The sequence below is a fragment of the Mustela nigripes genome, chromosome 2 (genome assembly GCF_022355385.1).
Source record: "Mustela nigripes isolate SB6536 chromosome 2, MUSNIG.SB6536, whole genome shotgun sequence".
NCBI lineage: Eukaryota > Metazoa > Chordata > Mammalia > Carnivora > Mustelidae > Mustela > Mustela nigripes.
This window is the reverse complement of record NC_081558.1, coordinates 79,564,037-79,580,416: the sequence shown is the minus strand read 5'-3', so window position 1 is coordinate 79,580,416 and position 16,380 is coordinate 79,564,037. Positions and strand designations below refer to the sequence as shown.

Sequence of the window (16,380 nt, the reverse complement as noted above, 5' to 3'; positions counted from 1 at the left end):
ATTTTTGTTACACACAGGTTACTTTCAATCAGTGAGAGCCATAGTGATTTACTCCCTACCTTCTCCACTCTTACCTTCCACAGTTACTTTCGCCTCTACTTCCTGTTAGTTTATTTTGTCTTAAATCAGCATCTTTCCACTTTCCTTAGAGTGTTCATGATTAGCACTGCATACATCTTCCATGCCACAGTCATTTTTTTTAATGCCATAGTCGTTTTTAATAAATATGTGGCATTTATAACAATGGACAATTCAGATGATTCTCATATCTATCTATAGCCGTCCTCAGCTGCCCTCTGGAGTTCGTGTTTTCAACCAAACACCGGAAACAAACCTATCTAAAACTTAGTTCCTTCACCCAAATGCTTTTCTTGTGTTTCTTTATCTCTTTAATGGGTATCCTACTTTTTATTCAAAATACAGACGATACCATCTTTATCCTGCATTGTGGTTATACCAGTTCAAGATGTCTTCTTGATAATTCTTTTACCATTTATAATTTTCTTTTATGCTTAGGGCTCTTTCACTGTTACATGCCAAACTGGTGTATGTAAAAATAATTTTAGTGGTAGAGTGTGTGTGTGTTGTGTTGTGTTGTGTTGAGAGTGGTCTCTCCCAGGTGCAGGCTGCAGTAGCTAGCTTGGTGTTTGTTGGCGGTTTCTCCAACACAAAATAAAAACCGAGAATTTGTATAAACTAAGTGCCTTTTTCTCCTTTTCCTTCTTGCTTATTTTATTCCATTTTATTCTTATTTTCTAGTACAATTAACCTGTAGTGCACTCCTTCTAATGTGTTTCTGTACATTATTAATATGTCTTCTTGCCAATGCATTTAGTGTATTTGTATTTTTAACTTATATAAATGATATTATCTCATTTTGTTTCCTGCTTTTTTACTAAGCACTATGTTTTAATTTCTTCCTGTTGCTCTGCAGAGGCCTAATTCGTTGCTCTGAACTGCTACCTAAAATTCCACCAGGTACATTTCCATTCTGTTTGTAGAAGCCCAGTTGGTTCTAGCTCTCCCCCACCACTGGCAGAGCAACAGGGAGCATTCTAGCATATGCTTCTGTGAACCTCTGTAAGAATTTAGCCAAACTGCAGAAGAATCACAGAGTTTGTTGAAGTTCACTTTTACTTAAGTTGTGCCACATGCTTCTCCAGAATGATTGTGTTTTTCTGCGTGCCTGCTAGTTGTGGGGCATGAGAGTTCTTGTTTCCCTGGATCTCCCTGGCATGGTCGGATTTTCAGCTTTTATCATTCTGTAGATATAAAAAGTGGTATTTTATAATGTGATTTGCATTTTCTTGGATTATACCACTTTATGTTAGTCTCTTGTCTTATACTTGTTAGATTTTTATGTATCCTGTTCTGTATATTGCCTAATCATAATCATTTGCCTACTCTTTCTACCAAAGTTCTGTTTGGATACGTTAGATATTAAACCTTTTTCTAGGTTTTGCATATGTCTTCTCCCTCTCTGACCACTATCTGTTAATTTTATGGTGTATAGGTATTAATTCTTCATTATAAATTTAATTCAGTTCCGGTCTGAATTCCAGTTGGATTTTATTTTTTGAGGCAACTCTATAAACTTAATCTAAATTTAGGTATGGAGAATGTGTTCGGAAACAGGTAGGTCAGTCTTAGAAAAAGAATAAGTTGGGAGGGAGTGGTTGTTGCATTACCAGATATATAAAGATGTGCGTCAATATACCCTGTTTTTCTTGCCCTGGTCTTTTAGGGTACTAAGATAGACAAATGAAGAAGATGAAGAGTGCTGAGAGATAGACACATGTGTTTTTGGATTTTAATATATGATTACCATGGTATCAGAAAACCAGTGGGGGAAAGGATGGAGCATTTAATAAATGGGTGTATGGAAAACTGACTCGCATATGGAGGCAAATAAAACAACTCCTACCCCAATACCATATGTGAGGAAAGTTCTAGATAGATTAAAGGTCTACATGTGAAAGGTAAACTGTTAAAGTAGTTGTTTTTGGTGGGGGAGATTGGTGGTAAAAAAGAAAATGTGACCTGTAGGCTAGGAAGGACTTTGGAAACCTATCTTCAAAAGCGCAAATTTTAAGATAAAATGAAATCAATTTATCACATGAAATTAAAGTGTTCTGCTTAATGGACTTCTTTTTTATCTCAGGATCTAAATGGCAGTGTGCACTGCATGCCTTTAAGGAGGGAAGGCTGAGTTGGTTGTGCATGTATGTACTGTGTTGGCAGAAGGAAGGAAGCCTCTCTGTTGTCTGAGGTTGCTCATACCTTAACTCAGCTATGAAATTAGATGCCTCTACTGATAATTTCCCCTTTTTACAAGTGTCTATAGAGAAATAGTCTAGATCATTTTTTTCTAAATATATTATCTATGACAGAATTGTACCAGGTGGTGGTTTAAAACAGTGGTTAAAAATTCATTTTCTCAGGTGCCTGGGTGGCTCAGTGGGTTAAAGCCTCTGCCTTCACCTCGGGTCATGATCTGGGGGTCCTGAGATCGAGCCCCACATCGGGCTCTCTGCTCAGTGGGGAGCCTGCTTCCCCCCTCTCTCTGCCTGCTGCTCTGACTGCTTGTGATCTTTCCCTTTCTCTGTCAAATAAATAAACAAAATCTTAAAAAAAAAAAATCTTCTCTCCATCTCTCCCTCCCCTGTTGTTTCAGTATATGGATCTACCCTTTTCTGAAAGCCTCTACAGCAGAGGTTAGCCAACTTTTTCAGTACAAGTCCAAATAGTAAATATGTTAGGCTTTGCAGGCCCTGTGGTCTGTATTTAAACTGTTCAACTCTACCCATAGTACAAAAGCAGCATAGACCATACATAAATGAAGGAACATGGTGGTGTTCCAATAAAACTTTATCTATAGGCACTGATAAGATACTAGTGTCACAAAGTATTATTTTCTTTAAATTGTTTTCAGTTACTTAAAAAATGTAAAATTTGCCATTCTTACCTTAATGAACAAAGCAGGCAGTGGGCCTGATTGGCCTATGTGAGTTATAGCTGGCCAGCCCTGCTCCAGAAGGGTCCTTACTCAGCTGAAGTTTGGAAACTAGTCCTTGGGATTATCTAACAAAATTAATCGTTAAACTCTGCTATTTTGGGACATTTCTTGTTTTATAATAAACTTCCAGTACTTATGAGAGAAAGTCGTTCTTAAAAGTCAGGAAGGAATGATTACATAAATTTCTTATGGTCTGATGCAACATTTGATTTTTTTAATTGTTTCTTAAACATGTTCAAGAATGGATAGTGAAAAGGGAAACTGGAATATTTAATTATATTTACTGTATCCTGAAGTATACCATTCAAGATGGAATTGTGAAAAGATGAAAAATGGAAGCAGCATTTTAATTTTTTTTCTTCCCTATTTAAAATAACAGTAGTATGGTATCTAGTTTTTGTTTTTGTTTTTGTTTTTTCCCTTTTAAAATGATTTATCAGGATGAACAAATATCTACTACCTTGAAGTACTCTAAGGACAGGGACTGGGTATGCTGTGTGAGGTCAAAATGTTAGTCATGATAGGGGTCCTGGGTGGCTCAGTCAGTTAAGGATCAGACTCTTGATTTTGGCTTGGGTCCTGATCTCAGCATTTTGAGAGCGAACCCTACATTAGGCTCTGTGCTGAGTGTGGATCCTGCTTAAGATTTTCTCTCTCTCTCTCTCTCTCTTCCTCCTCCTGCAACTCCCCTGCTTCATGCATGAGCCGGCTCCTTTTCTCTAAAAAACAAAAACAAACATTAATCATGTTGTTATACACTTATTGATACTTCCAAAAGAGGAATTTACTATAAAATTTTTTTTGTAATTTTGGGGCTCCTGAGTGCCTCAGTGGGTAAGCCTCTGCCTTTGGCTCAGGTCATGATCCCAGAGTCCTGGTGTCTAGCCCCACATGGGCTCTCTGCTCAGCGGGGAGCCTGCTTCCCCCTCTCTCTCTCTGCTTACCTCTATCTACTTGTGATCTCTCTGTCAAAAAAATAAATGAGATCTTTAGAAAAAAATTTTTTTGGGTAATTTTTTCCGTAAGTTGGTGGAATGGTTCTCCTGATGGATGTTATAAGAAGAATAAACTTCTTCTCCCTTTGATTCATTAGTAGGGTGATCATATAATTATCATTGGTAATTTTAGGGCAGTAGGCATAAAGCAGGATTATCCTGGGCAAATCAGGATGCATATGCGTAATGACTCAGTTCACCAGGCACATACAATACTAATTAAAATAAAGCATGGGTCAGTCTTCTAACTTCTAGATGAGAGGAAGACATCTGGTAAATTAATGTCCTGCCTCAGTAGAACATGATGTCAAAATAAGCACTTTCAAAGAAAGTAAGGGTGGTGATAAATATGAGTAAGATAATTACAACTGAAATGAAATGTATTTTTACCTCAAAGGGTAGAAATACCCTGTGGTTTTAATATCTTAAAAATATATTTCAAAAAATAGATATTTCATACATCTGTATATGTGTTTGTGTGTATTGTATACATTGTAATTTTTAAAAAGTTTAGTTTGGAGGTAATGAGTGCACATGATAAGACAATTCAAACAATTGAAAAGGGTATAGAGAAACAGTTTTCCCATTTCCACCCTGAAAGGCAGTTGCTGTTGCCAGTTCCCTGTGCAAGTTACGCATATATTTTATCTATAGAAACACATTTGGGGCGCCTATGTGGCTCAGTTGGTTGGGCATTGGACTCTTGATTTTGGCTCAGGTCGTGATCTCATGGTCGTGGGGTCGAGCCCTAAATCACACTCAGCATGGAGTCTGCTTGTCCATCTCCTACTCCTCTGCCCCCCCTCTTTAAAATAAAATCTTTTAAAAAAAGAAATACAAACACGTATTCCCCTCCACTACCTCCATTTTTTATAAACACAGATGGTAATATGTTAGAGACACTGTTCCACATCTTCCTTTTTTTTTTTTTTTTTAAGGATTTTATTTATTTATTTGAGAGAGAGACAGTGAGAAAGAGCATGAGTGAGGAGAAGGTCAAAGGGAGAAGCAGACTCCCCATGGAGCTCTGAGCCCGATGCGGGACTCGATCCCGAGACTCCAGGATCATGACCTGAGCCGAAGGCAGTCGTCCAACCAAATGAGCCACGCAGGCGCCCCACATCTTCCTTTTTTAACTTAGGATATCTTGGACTTTTCCCAGTGTTTTACTACAGGCCTTGGGTATCGTGATTTATACATGAAGAAACTCAGGCTCTGGGTTTAAAACTTGTTTTAAGGTAATGCATATTAAGTAGTTAGTTAAGCAGGTACTTAATAAATGTTTGGTCCCATTATGTTCTCTTGCCCAAGTATGTCTTTATCTTAAGGAGCTCAGAGGAAGATAATTGCAACACAAATTCAAGAAAAATAACAGGAGAAGTAATTATAAATGTCCAAATCAATATGTGATACAATCATGAACTGCCCTGGCAGGGTCAGACATGGGAGAAATAAAAGTGTAGTCAGGGAAAATTTTATAGACATTAGGAGATGGGGAAAGGATTTAAATGGAAGGCCAAAAGGGGAGGACTTTACTAACATTTTGGGAAATGGCAGAATTGTTTTTCATAGTGGGTATATTATTTTAGATTTCCATCTAGCCAATACTTCTTATCTGTGTTTTATTATAGCCAGCTATTAGGTGCAAAGTGGTATCTCATTGTAGCTTTTATTTGCATTTTTCTAATAGCTAATGATAAACCTTTTTTTTAAATGTGTTTATTAGCTATTATAAATCTTCTTGGGAGAAAAGTTTATATCCTTTGCCCATTTGAAAATTTGCTTTGTCGTTTTATGACTGAGATTTAAGAGTTCTTTATATTCCGTATAAAAGTTCCTTATCAGATACATGATTTGCAAATATTTTATTCCATTTTGTCAGTTGTCTTTTCATTTTCTTGGTGGTGTTTGCAGTCCAAAGTTTGTGATTTTTAATGATGTCCAATTTATCTATTTTTTCTTTTGTATGTGCTTTTGGAGGTTGTAGCTGAGACACCATTATCTAACCCAGGGTCACAAATATTTGCTTATTTTCTTCTAAGAATTTTATAGTTTAGTTCTTACATTTAAGTCTGTGCACCAAATTAATTTTTTATGTATGGCGTGAGGAAGGGGTCCAGTTTCATTCTTTAGCATGTGGCTATCCCATTATCCCAGCACCATTTGATAAAAAGACTATTCTTTCCCCGTTGAGTTGTCTTGGCAGCCTTGTCAAAAATCAGTTTACTCTGGGGCGCCTGGGTGGCTCAGTGGATTAAGCCGCTGCCTTCGGCTCAGGTCATGATCTCGGTGTCCTGGGATCGAGCCCCGCATCGGGCTCTTTGCTCAGCGGGAGCCTGCTTCTCTCTCTCTCTCTCTGCCTGACTCTCCGCCGACTTGTGATCTCTCTGTCAAATAAATAAATAAAATCTTTAAAAAAAAAAAAAAATCAGTTTACTCTGAATGTGAGGGTTTATTTCTAGACTCCCAGTTCTGTCCTGCTGACCTCTATGTCTAGCCTGTGGCCAGTACCATACTGTCATAATGTCTGTGGCTTTGTAGTAAGTTTTGAAATTGAGAGATGTGAGTCTTTAACCTTATTCTTTTTTTATTTTAGTTTATTTTTTATTTTCAGCATAACAGTATCCATTATTTTTTCACCACACCCAGTGCTCCATGCAATCTGTGCCCTCTATAATACCCACCACCTGGTACCCCAACCTCCTCCCAGATTGTTTTTCAGAGTCCACAGACTCTCATGGTTCACCTCCCCTTCCAATTTCCCCCAACTCCCTTTAACCTTACTCTTTTTGAGATTATTTTGGCAGTTCTGGATCCCTTGCATTTTCATATGAATTTTAGCATCTGTTCATCAATTTCTTTAAAAAAAAAAAAAAACTAGCTGGAATTTTTATAGGGATTGCATTGAATCTGTAGAATAATTCGGGAACTCTTTCTATCTTAATGCTAGATTTCCATCTGTCAATGTAAGATGTCATTTCAGTTTATTTATGTCTAACTTAATTTCTTGTAAAAATGTTTTGTAGTTTCCAGTATATATATTTTGGACTTCTTCTATTAAGTTTATTCTTTTATTAAAGGATTTTGTTTGTTTGTTTGTTTATTTATTTGACAGAGAGAGAGAATCACAAGTAGGCAGAGAGGCAGGCAAAGGGAGGGGGAAGCAGGCTCCCTGCTGAGCAGAGAGCCAGATGTGGGGCTCTATCTCAGGACACTGAGACCGTGACCTGAACCGAAGGCAGAGGCTTAACCCACTGAGCCACCCAGGTGCCCCTAAATTTATTCTTTTTGATGGTATTATAAATGGAATTAAAATTTTTTATTTTAGGGGCCCCTGGGTGGCTCAGTTGTTAAGTGTCTGCCTTTGGCTCAGGTCATGATCCTAGGGTCCTGGGATTGAGCCCCACATCAGCTTCCTACTCTGGGGGAGGCCTGCTTCTCCCTCTCCCACTCCCCCTGCTGTGTTCCCTCTCTTGCTGTGTCTCTGTCGAATAAATTAATAAAATCTTAAATTTTTTTTTTATTTTGCCATTATTCATTGGTAAACAATATAGAAATACAGTCAACTTTTGTATGTTGATTTTTGTACCCTACGGCCTTACTTAGTTTGTCTCTTAGTCTAATAGCATTTTAGTAGATTCCTTAGGATTTTCTCTGTACAAAATCATGTTATCTATAAATAGAGATAGTTTTTTTTTTTTTTTTTTTTTTTTAAGATTTTTTTATTTATTTGTCAGAGAGAGAGAGAGTGAACACAGGCAGACAGAATGGCAGGCAGAGGCAGAGGGAGAAGCAGACTCCCTGCTGGGCAAGGAGCCCGACGTGGGACTCGATCCCAGGACGCTGGGATCATGACCTGAGCCGAAGGCAGCTGCTTAACCAACTGAGCCACCCAGGCGTCCCAAAATAGAGATAGTTTTAATTCTTTTTCTTACCTAATTGCACTGGCTAGAATTTCTAGTACAGTATTGAATAGTGACAGTGGGTGTGTTTGTCTTGGTCTTGAGCAAAAGCACTCAGTCTTTCACCATTAAGTACGAGGTTAGGTGTCGGTTTTTCACTAGTGTCTTTTTAAGAGACAAACTTTTAAATTTTTATAAGTCCAGTTTGTTGGTTTTTTTCCTTGTATAAGTCATACTTTTTGTGTTCTAGGAATTCTTTGCCTGCCCCAGGATTATAAAGATATTCTCCTATACTTTCTTCTTGAAGTTTTAACTTTTTTTTTAAGATTTTATTTAAAATCTTGACATTAGAAATCACAAGTAGGCGGAGAGGGAGAAGCAGGCTCCCCACTGAGCAGAGAGCCCGATGTAGGGCTCGATCCCAAGACCCTGGGATCATGACCTGAGCCAAAGGCAGAGGCTTTAACCCACCAAGCCACCCAAGTGCCCTTACAGTTTTAACTATTAAGTTTTAGTTTGTTATACATTTGTCTTCATAATTCAGCATTTAAGATTAAATACATTTAGGAAAGTTGGCAGGAAAAAGGAGGCATTTGTCATGAATTATTTGTTTTTTGAAAATGAGTAAATTGGTGAGAATAACTACATGTAATCCAAAAGCCCTGCTTTGTACAACTTTTTTTTAAAAGATTTTATTTATTTATTTATTTATTTTTTTTTAAAGATTTTATTTATTTATTCAACAGAGAGAGATCACAAGTAGGCAGAGAGGAAGGCAGAGAGAGAGGAGGAAGCAGGCTCCCTGCTGAGCAGAGAGCCCGATGCGGGACTCGATCCCAGGACCCTGAGATCATGACCTGAGCCGAAGGCAGCGGCTTAACCCACTGAGCCACCCAGGCGCCCTAAAAGATTTTATTTATTTGACAGAGATCACAAGTAGGCAGAGAGACAGGCAGAGAGAGGGGGGGAGGCAGGCTTCCTGCAGAGCAGAGAGCCCGATGCGGGGCTCGATCCCAGGACCCTGAGACCATGCATGACCTGAGCCGAAGGCAGAGGCTTAAACCACTGAGCTACCCAGGTGCCCCTGTACAATTTTTGCATTTGTTAGTCTGCCACTGCTCCTCAGAACACCCTGGTGGTATTTTGGGGGGAGCACACCCTCATGACTGACATAGATGTTATTTGTTCATCTAACATTCCTTTAGGGTACCACCACCCCTCATTTTATAATAACCCTTTTCATTCCATCAAGAGTCTCTCCTGACCCCCAGGAGTGGTACATGACTCAAGCCAGCCCACCAGAGCTCTGCATTCTTCTAAGAACAGTGATTATTTCAGAGTGGGGTATGTGACCTAATCTGAACTGATAGGAGCTGTGGCAAAAGTATTGGGGAGGGCTCTTTAAAAAAGGTTATCCCTTTTCCTGAGGTAGCTGTGAGTTGGATGTGAGTCTTAAACTTCTGATGTCTACTTTTCCAAGCCGCCACGTGTGGAGAGCCTATCTGAAAACATAGTTGAGGTCATGAGCTCTTAATGACTGTATCCCTTTCGGCCCTCCCTTGGTGTTTTATTTTTTTTATTTATTAGAGAGAGCACATGCACGCATGCACGAGTAGAGGGAGAAGCAGACTCCCTGTTGAGCAGGGAGCCTGATGCAGGGTTCAGTCCTGGACTCGGGGACCATGACGTGAGCCAAGGGCAGATGCCCAACTGACTGAGCCACACAGGTGCTCCCTCCCTCCCTTGGTGTTTTAAATGATGTGGGCCAATAAATTCTTCTTTTGGCTCAGGGTCATTTAAGTTAGGTATCTTTGCTTGTAACTGAATAGGTCCTAACTAATTAGCTATTAGTCTTTTCAAAAAAAGGTCTATATGTAGGAATTTAAATTAGGATCTGTTTCCTTAGTAGATAGTAAAGGAATAATAATTTTTATGTGTGTGTTGTGGGAGGAAGCCGCACCTTTGGCCTTTACAGAAGCTAGGAGGTTCTGTTAAATACCTAGCGTCGTGATACTGATTTCATGGAATACTGAATTTAAATACTATGGTTAAATGAGAATTAGTGAGGACTTAATCTTTAAATGTCTGCTTTTAATGAATATATGGATTAATTACTCATTTGACCAACTTCTTGATAGTATTTTATGGGAGAGTTAAATGTACGATAGAAGCTTCACATTTAATTATGAGAGCAGGTTGTTCTCTGAAATCCTAGAATTTTCAGGTATAACTTTTATATATTTTTATTTATAATTTCAGGTATAATTTTTTATTGCTTTAGAGTAATTTTTGAGATTATAATTTTGAAATTAAAAATGAGGAATATTTTTTCAACTTAAAGATGCACAGAGTAATTATTTCAGGTATGTATCTAATGTAGAAATGCAGAGTTCACTGTGTAGTGGTGAAATTAAAACATGCTTAAAGCAATCTTTGGGTTTAAAAAGGTAGGTCTATCAAATGTCTCTTTTTTTTTTTTTTTTAAAGATTTTATTTATTTGACAGATCACAAGTAGGCAGAGAGGCAGAGGAGAAGTGGGAAGCAGGCCCCCTGCTGAGCAGAGAGCCCATGTGGGGCTAGATCCCAGGATCCTGAGATCATGACCTGAGCCGAAGGCCTCAGAGGCTTAACCCCCTGAGCCACTCAGGTGCCCCAACATTTGTAGTCTTTTTTTTTTTTTTTTTAAGATTTTATTTATTTGTTTGTTTGACAGATCAGAAGTAGGCAGAGAGGCAGGCAGAGAGAGAGAGTGGGGGAAGCAGGTTCCCTGTGAGCAGAAAGCCCGATGGGGGGCTTGATCCCAGGACCCTGGGATCATGACCTGAACCCAAGGCAGAGGCTTTAACCCACTGAGCCACTCAGGTACCCAACATTTGCAGTCTTTAGGAAGCATTTCCACTGTTCTTGCAAGTGTATGTTTTTAAATTTTATTTAATCAGAACGTACCTTAATAATATGTTAACATTTGTATTATTTGATTTCAGTATAATACTTTCGTTAGCTATGTGGAATTTTACCATATTAATTTTGACCTTTAAAATGAAAAGATTAGGTTGATTATTGGAGAGCCAAAATGTAGCTTTAGATTTTTGTGATAGCCATTATTAATACTCAAGTAGTCATTATTTCTATGGAAATGTTAGCACTTACTGCTTTTAAAATAATTGTGTAGGTTTAAATAGTGCTGTAGGGTTCAAAGCCACTTTGTAGTACTTCCTTTACTTTTTCTCAGTTTAGTTCAGTGAGGTGGTATGTAGGAGAGTATCATTGGCCACACTTGCCAGATAAGAAACTGAGGGTTGAATTGGAATTTGTATGCTGTTCTTATTTTCAAGTTCCTTGTGTGTTTAGTTGTATCTTACTATGAAGTGTACTTTTAAAGGTTTTTGAAAGCACTGTAACCCTTTCTTAAAACAGATTTCAGGGAAATCAAGCATTTAAAACATCAAAACTTTCTTCCCCCATCTGGAGTATGGTTTGAAAGTCATTGCTTTGTAGTAGACATTATTTTTCTAGTGTGTTGTTGAGGCCCAATATCTGTTAAGTTAATGCTGAGAGTTACTGAATTTGTATCAGATTTTGATTTTGTCTTCTGCTTTCTCCTTCCATGAATGCCCATTAAGTCCACTCTGGACCCCCAAACCCTCCAATGAAATGCATCACTCTTTATACCATTGCAAGGGGAGCTCCTTGGGGTTTGCCCCTGTGCTTTGACAGATTAACAGGGAAAGGCTTTAGAAAGGGGAGAGGGGAGATCAGAGGTAAGAGGAGACTTAAGCTGAGAATCAGAAAACTAATGTCATGATTGGCAAGAAAGTTTCAAGAAGGCAGGGTTGATAAGTTCTTGACCAAAAAGCTGATGAAGAAAGTCAGAAATGCTGTTTGAGATTGGAAGGTCTTTGGTACATTTAAGAGAACAGTTGACTGGAATATTGAGGTAAAGCAGGATTGAATCTTAGGTGGAAGGGTATGCATAGGTGGAAGCAGGAAGTTGCCACTAAAGGGCCAGGGAAAACTAGACCCATAGCTTGAAGGGAAGTGGGGGGTAAGGGGTATTTAGGAGTATACTTAGGAGTAGGCTTTATTTAGTTGTGTTTCTCTTTTTGCATGGAAAAGTTTGAACTTTTTGTAATGAAGTGCTGGATTCAGTGATAAAGGAAGAGGAATTTGATAGACCACATGTTTGTCTTGGAAAGATGCACATATACTTCTGAAATGAAGCGGGAAAAGAAGAAATAGGGAATTGAAGATAGGGATTTTCATGTGGGAGAATCAAAGTTTGAGGGAGCAAGGGATACCAAGATAAGGGAGAAGTCCTTATAAAATAACACATTTAGTGCTTTAGGATGTTCTTTCCAAAGCCTATATCTTTTTGGTTGCCTGTCAAACTAGAGATGTATACCAGCTTAGACAGAATAACAGCAAATTTATTTAGGAAATAGTTTTGGCACAAAGAGGTTTCACTTCACCGGCCACTTGAGGGACTCTAAACAGTGTGTGTCAGCCTGCTGACAGGCAGGACTTCCTTGTGATTTGGGAGCTATTTGTGAACCTTCTGTGCACGTGGAAGTGGCTGCTATTGTGTGTGTGGTTCTCAGGGAGGAGTCTGAGTGATAGAGGTGCCACTGGGCTGCAGAGGGTTTGGCAGGCGGTGGCCTTAACCTAGGCCCGCTGGAGAGCTGAGATCCTGAGGACACTTGAAAGGTGCTGGGCTAGTTGAGCCTCAGGCTTGGGACCAGTCCTTTTTGCTGTTTAAGTTGCAATGGCAGGGGCGCCTGGGTGGCTCAGTCGATTGGGTGATCGACTCTGGTCATGATCCAAGGATCCTGGGATCAAGCCCTACATGGAGTTCCCTGTTCGTTGGGGAGTCTGCTTCTCTCTCTCCCTGTCTACCACTCCCCCTGTTTGTGCACTTTCTCTTTCAAATAAATAAAATCTTAAAAAAAAAATTGCTATGACAGATACCAACCACCCAGGGTTACAGGCAAAAGCTGTTACTACAGTACTAAATATTAAATTTCAATTCACAAGGGGCTGATATATGGTTGCTAATTCTATTTTGTCTTGCAAGGACATTGAAAACAAAATTACCATCTACTGTCATCAACATTTCACAAAATGGAAGATAATTTTATCACAAAATAGGAAGAACTGGTTATCAGAATGGATAGAACTTTATTTTAAATAAAATTTATGAAAAACAAATACTTTATCCTTTTCCCTTTATTCTTTACCTTTTGGTGAAAAGTTTGTCTTAGAAATGTGTGTAAGAATCACTGACCTACATCACTAAGACTGTTCATTTTGGGAAATTTGTTCTGAATACTTGTCCTCTTTTTTTTCCACTTCACCTCACAAGCAAAAGAACGGGAGCTCTTATGGTGGAAAGCCAGCATGTTTGTGTGCATGTGTGAGAGGGAAGGAAAGAGAGAATTGCCTGTGTGTTTATATTGGCCCATTTCTAAGCCACCTGCACTTGAGTTCACCTTTACTCCATTCCCTTTTATCCGTCTTCTAATAGTCTGCTTTCTGTTTTAATAATTTGTTGTTGACCCTCCTCTTAGCTGAGAATTTTATGAGAACAGACAGCAGACATTTTTGTGACTCTTGTAAGAATTTTCTCCATAGCATAATACTGAACAAATACGGTCTAAATGGATACTTTTAATTGGTTTATTGTATTCTCATAAAACAGATTAAAATTTATCTTACAATCTCAGTTCCATGTCTAGCAGCCCCAACTGCCAGAGCCACTGAAATGTTCCTTTCCTTCCCTTTGAGGAGGCAGTTCTTCTCCAGAACCGTGCTGTATGTACATTTTGCACGAAGCGAATGTGTAAGGGTCTCTGGACGTGGAGGATGGCTCTGATTAACATGATTATTGCTGAAGGACAAAGGCATTTTGCTCGACCAGACTGGAACTCAGAGGCTCGTTCCTTTGTCAGCCTGCCTGCTCCAGCAGCTGTCTGTCTGCTCCTGGCTGCCGAGCGCTCTCACCGCGGCTGGGTACAGACGAACGAACGTTCTATCCTGCGATCAGGTTTCTGTGGGGCTGGGACTGCTGTCGCAAGCTGCTCCTCCTCCCAGGCTGTTGAGGGCACCTCGCAGACTTTGCTGTCTTGCGAAACAACTCTTGACTGCTTGGATTTTGTCTTATTGCTTCAGCAGTGTCTTAGTTGGTGTGCCTCCCCATGGCTCTGTGTGGCGCTCATCGTTACTGTAAGCGCACGTTCACAAAACACTGAAATGGCTAAATATGGACAATGCTTTTGGTTAACTAAATTCTGCTAGAGGTATTAGTGGTTAAAAATCCGCTAGATTTTAGAGGCTAACCTGAGTTTATGTTGGAATTCCTTTTACCTCCTGCTTATGTGGTGTTGAATGTGCCTGTTCATGAGTCTTTATAAACTGTGAGCCCTGGTTCTTTTTAAAAGAAACACAACCCAACCAAGTTGCCAGATAAACTGATAAGATGTGTTTTCTTCCAAAATACTTCCATCTTTATTTGCCATAAAGCATAAATTCGATTTAAATAAAGCCATAAAGCCATTTAAAGGGTGCTTTTAAAAGAATATTAAACCTGGTATTTTTTTTAACTTTTTGGAAGAAACCTACACAGTATCTAGACAGCATGTATGCTGTATTTTTTAACTACATATATCAGCAAGCAAGTATCAGTTAAGCATATAACTAATGATAAATACTTTCTGAACTAAAATCAGCATACATGGTTTGAGAGTTTTCTGAAATGTTAATACCGTATTGAACATGCAGGAACATACACATAAACTCAAATTTTGTTTATTTAGCAAATGATGACTTAACTAAGTGCTGCATGGTAGTGTTTGGGATATCTGGTTAGCAATGCTGCCAGGAGACTGGGCAGGCCCTGCAGAGACTCTTGGGGTTTCTTCCTGTTCAGTGGGAATTGGATGTAGGCATGTATGTATAGATATAGTCAGAGGATTTGGTTTATTGATAGCTCTTAGGGATTGTCACAGTAAAGTACTTAGGATTTCCCCCAAGATAATTTTGTTCGCACTGTCACTGCTCTAATCCAGGTTGTTAGATTTCTGTAGTCTCCTAATTAGGCTCTCTGCTTCATTCATTGAAGATTGAATTTGTAGCTTCCTATTTCTGAATAGGTTGATGTTTTCAGTATTTAGAATTTTCTACTTCTTAAAACAGTGACTGTTTTTCACTTCACTCCTGTAGGTGCAAAGCTGTTAAAATCTAAATGGTTTGGTAGGCATTTAAGGTCCTCTGATTTATTCTCATTTAGTCTTTCCATTTCCAACTACATTCCTGCAGAAAACACATGTGTACCAAAAAAAGTTGTATGTTTTCTCTCTCTCTCTTTTTTTTTAACCTTCTTTCTTCCTTTTTTTGGAGATTATAACTTTACCCTACATTATATTTTTGAAAAATTTTTGGTTCATTGTGTGTATGTGTTTAATTGAGGTATTATTGACACTATGTTATGTCAACTGCAGGTGTAGAACATGGTGATTCCACAATTCTATATATTATGCAGTGCTCACCATTGTAGGTGTAGTTACCATAATAAAATATTACTGAATATATTCCTTTTGCTGCATTTTTACCCCTGTGACTTACTTGTTTTATAACTGGAAGTTTATACCTTTTAATCCCCTTTGCTTATCTTGCCCATCCTCTACTACAATTGTTTCTGGCAGCTATCAGTTGTTAAGGGTCCCCCCCCCCCCCCCCCCATCTAGGAGTCTGTTTCTGGTTTTTGTTTGTTCACTTGTTTGCTTTGTTTTTAGAGATTTCACATATAAGTAAAATCATATGTCATTGTCTTTCTCGGTCTGACTTATTTAGTGTAATCCCCTCTAAGTCCATCCATGTTGCCTTTTCATTTCTCGATAGTTTCCTTTCCTGTGCAGAAGCTTAGTATTTTGGTTTGTCTCTGACTGGCTTGCTTATTTATTTATTTATTTATTTTTTATTTGACAGAGATCACAGGTAGGCAGAGAGGAGAGGCAGGCAGAGAGAGGAAGGAAAGCAGGCTCCCTGCTGAGCGAGAGCCCGATGTGGGGCTCTAATCCCAGGACCCTGGGATCATGACCTGAGCCGAAAGCAGAGGCTTTAACCCACTGAGCCACCCAGGCGCCCCTCTGGTTTATTTTTGCTTTTGTTTCCTTTGCCAGAAGAGACCTGTCCAGAAAAACACTGCTAAGGCCCACATCCAAGAGATTACTGGCTGTGCTTTCTTTGAGGAGTTTTATGGTTTCTGATCTTGCATTTAAGTCTTAAATCCATCTTGAGTTTATTTTTGTACATGGTGTAGAAAGTAGTCTAGTGTCCTTCTTTTGCATATAACTGTCCAGTTTTCCCAACACCATTTGTTGCAGAGACTGTCCTTTGCCCATTGTGTATATTCTTGCTTCCTTTGTTGTAGATTAATTCACCATATAATGGTGGGTTTATTCTGGTTCTCTA

The 16,380-nt window shown here is 38.9% G+C and overlaps 2 protein-coding genes across 6 annotated transcripts in view; one reads left to right on the top strand and one right to left on the bottom strand.

Moving 5' to 3' along the window:
• Positions 1-16,380, bottom strand: part of NKIRAS1 (NFKB inhibitor interacting Ras like 1) — a 76,008-nt gene that overhangs the window by 8,252 nt on the left and 51,376 nt on the right. Inside the window, exon 6 of one of the 4 annotated variants that reach the window (XM_059390851.1) lies at positions 3,182-3,735. The exons of 1 other annotated variant lie outside the window; for it this stretch is intronic. In XM_059390851.1, coding sequence (XP_059246834.1) covers positions 3,623-3,735 — 113 coding nt within the window. In that variant the 3' untranslated portion in view covers positions 3,182-3,622. Of the gene's footprint in view, positions 1-3,181; positions 3,736-13,583; positions 14,165-16,380 lie in introns of those variants that run through there. 2 more of the 4 variants (XM_059390852.1, XM_059390853.1) reach the window with 2 other exon arrangements.
• The window catches only part of LOC132011756 (ubiquitin-conjugating enzyme E2 E1), a 78,624-nt gene that overhangs the window by 41,764 nt on the left and 20,480 nt on the right, over positions 1-16,380 (top strand). The gene's annotated exons all lie outside the window — the stretch shown is intronic.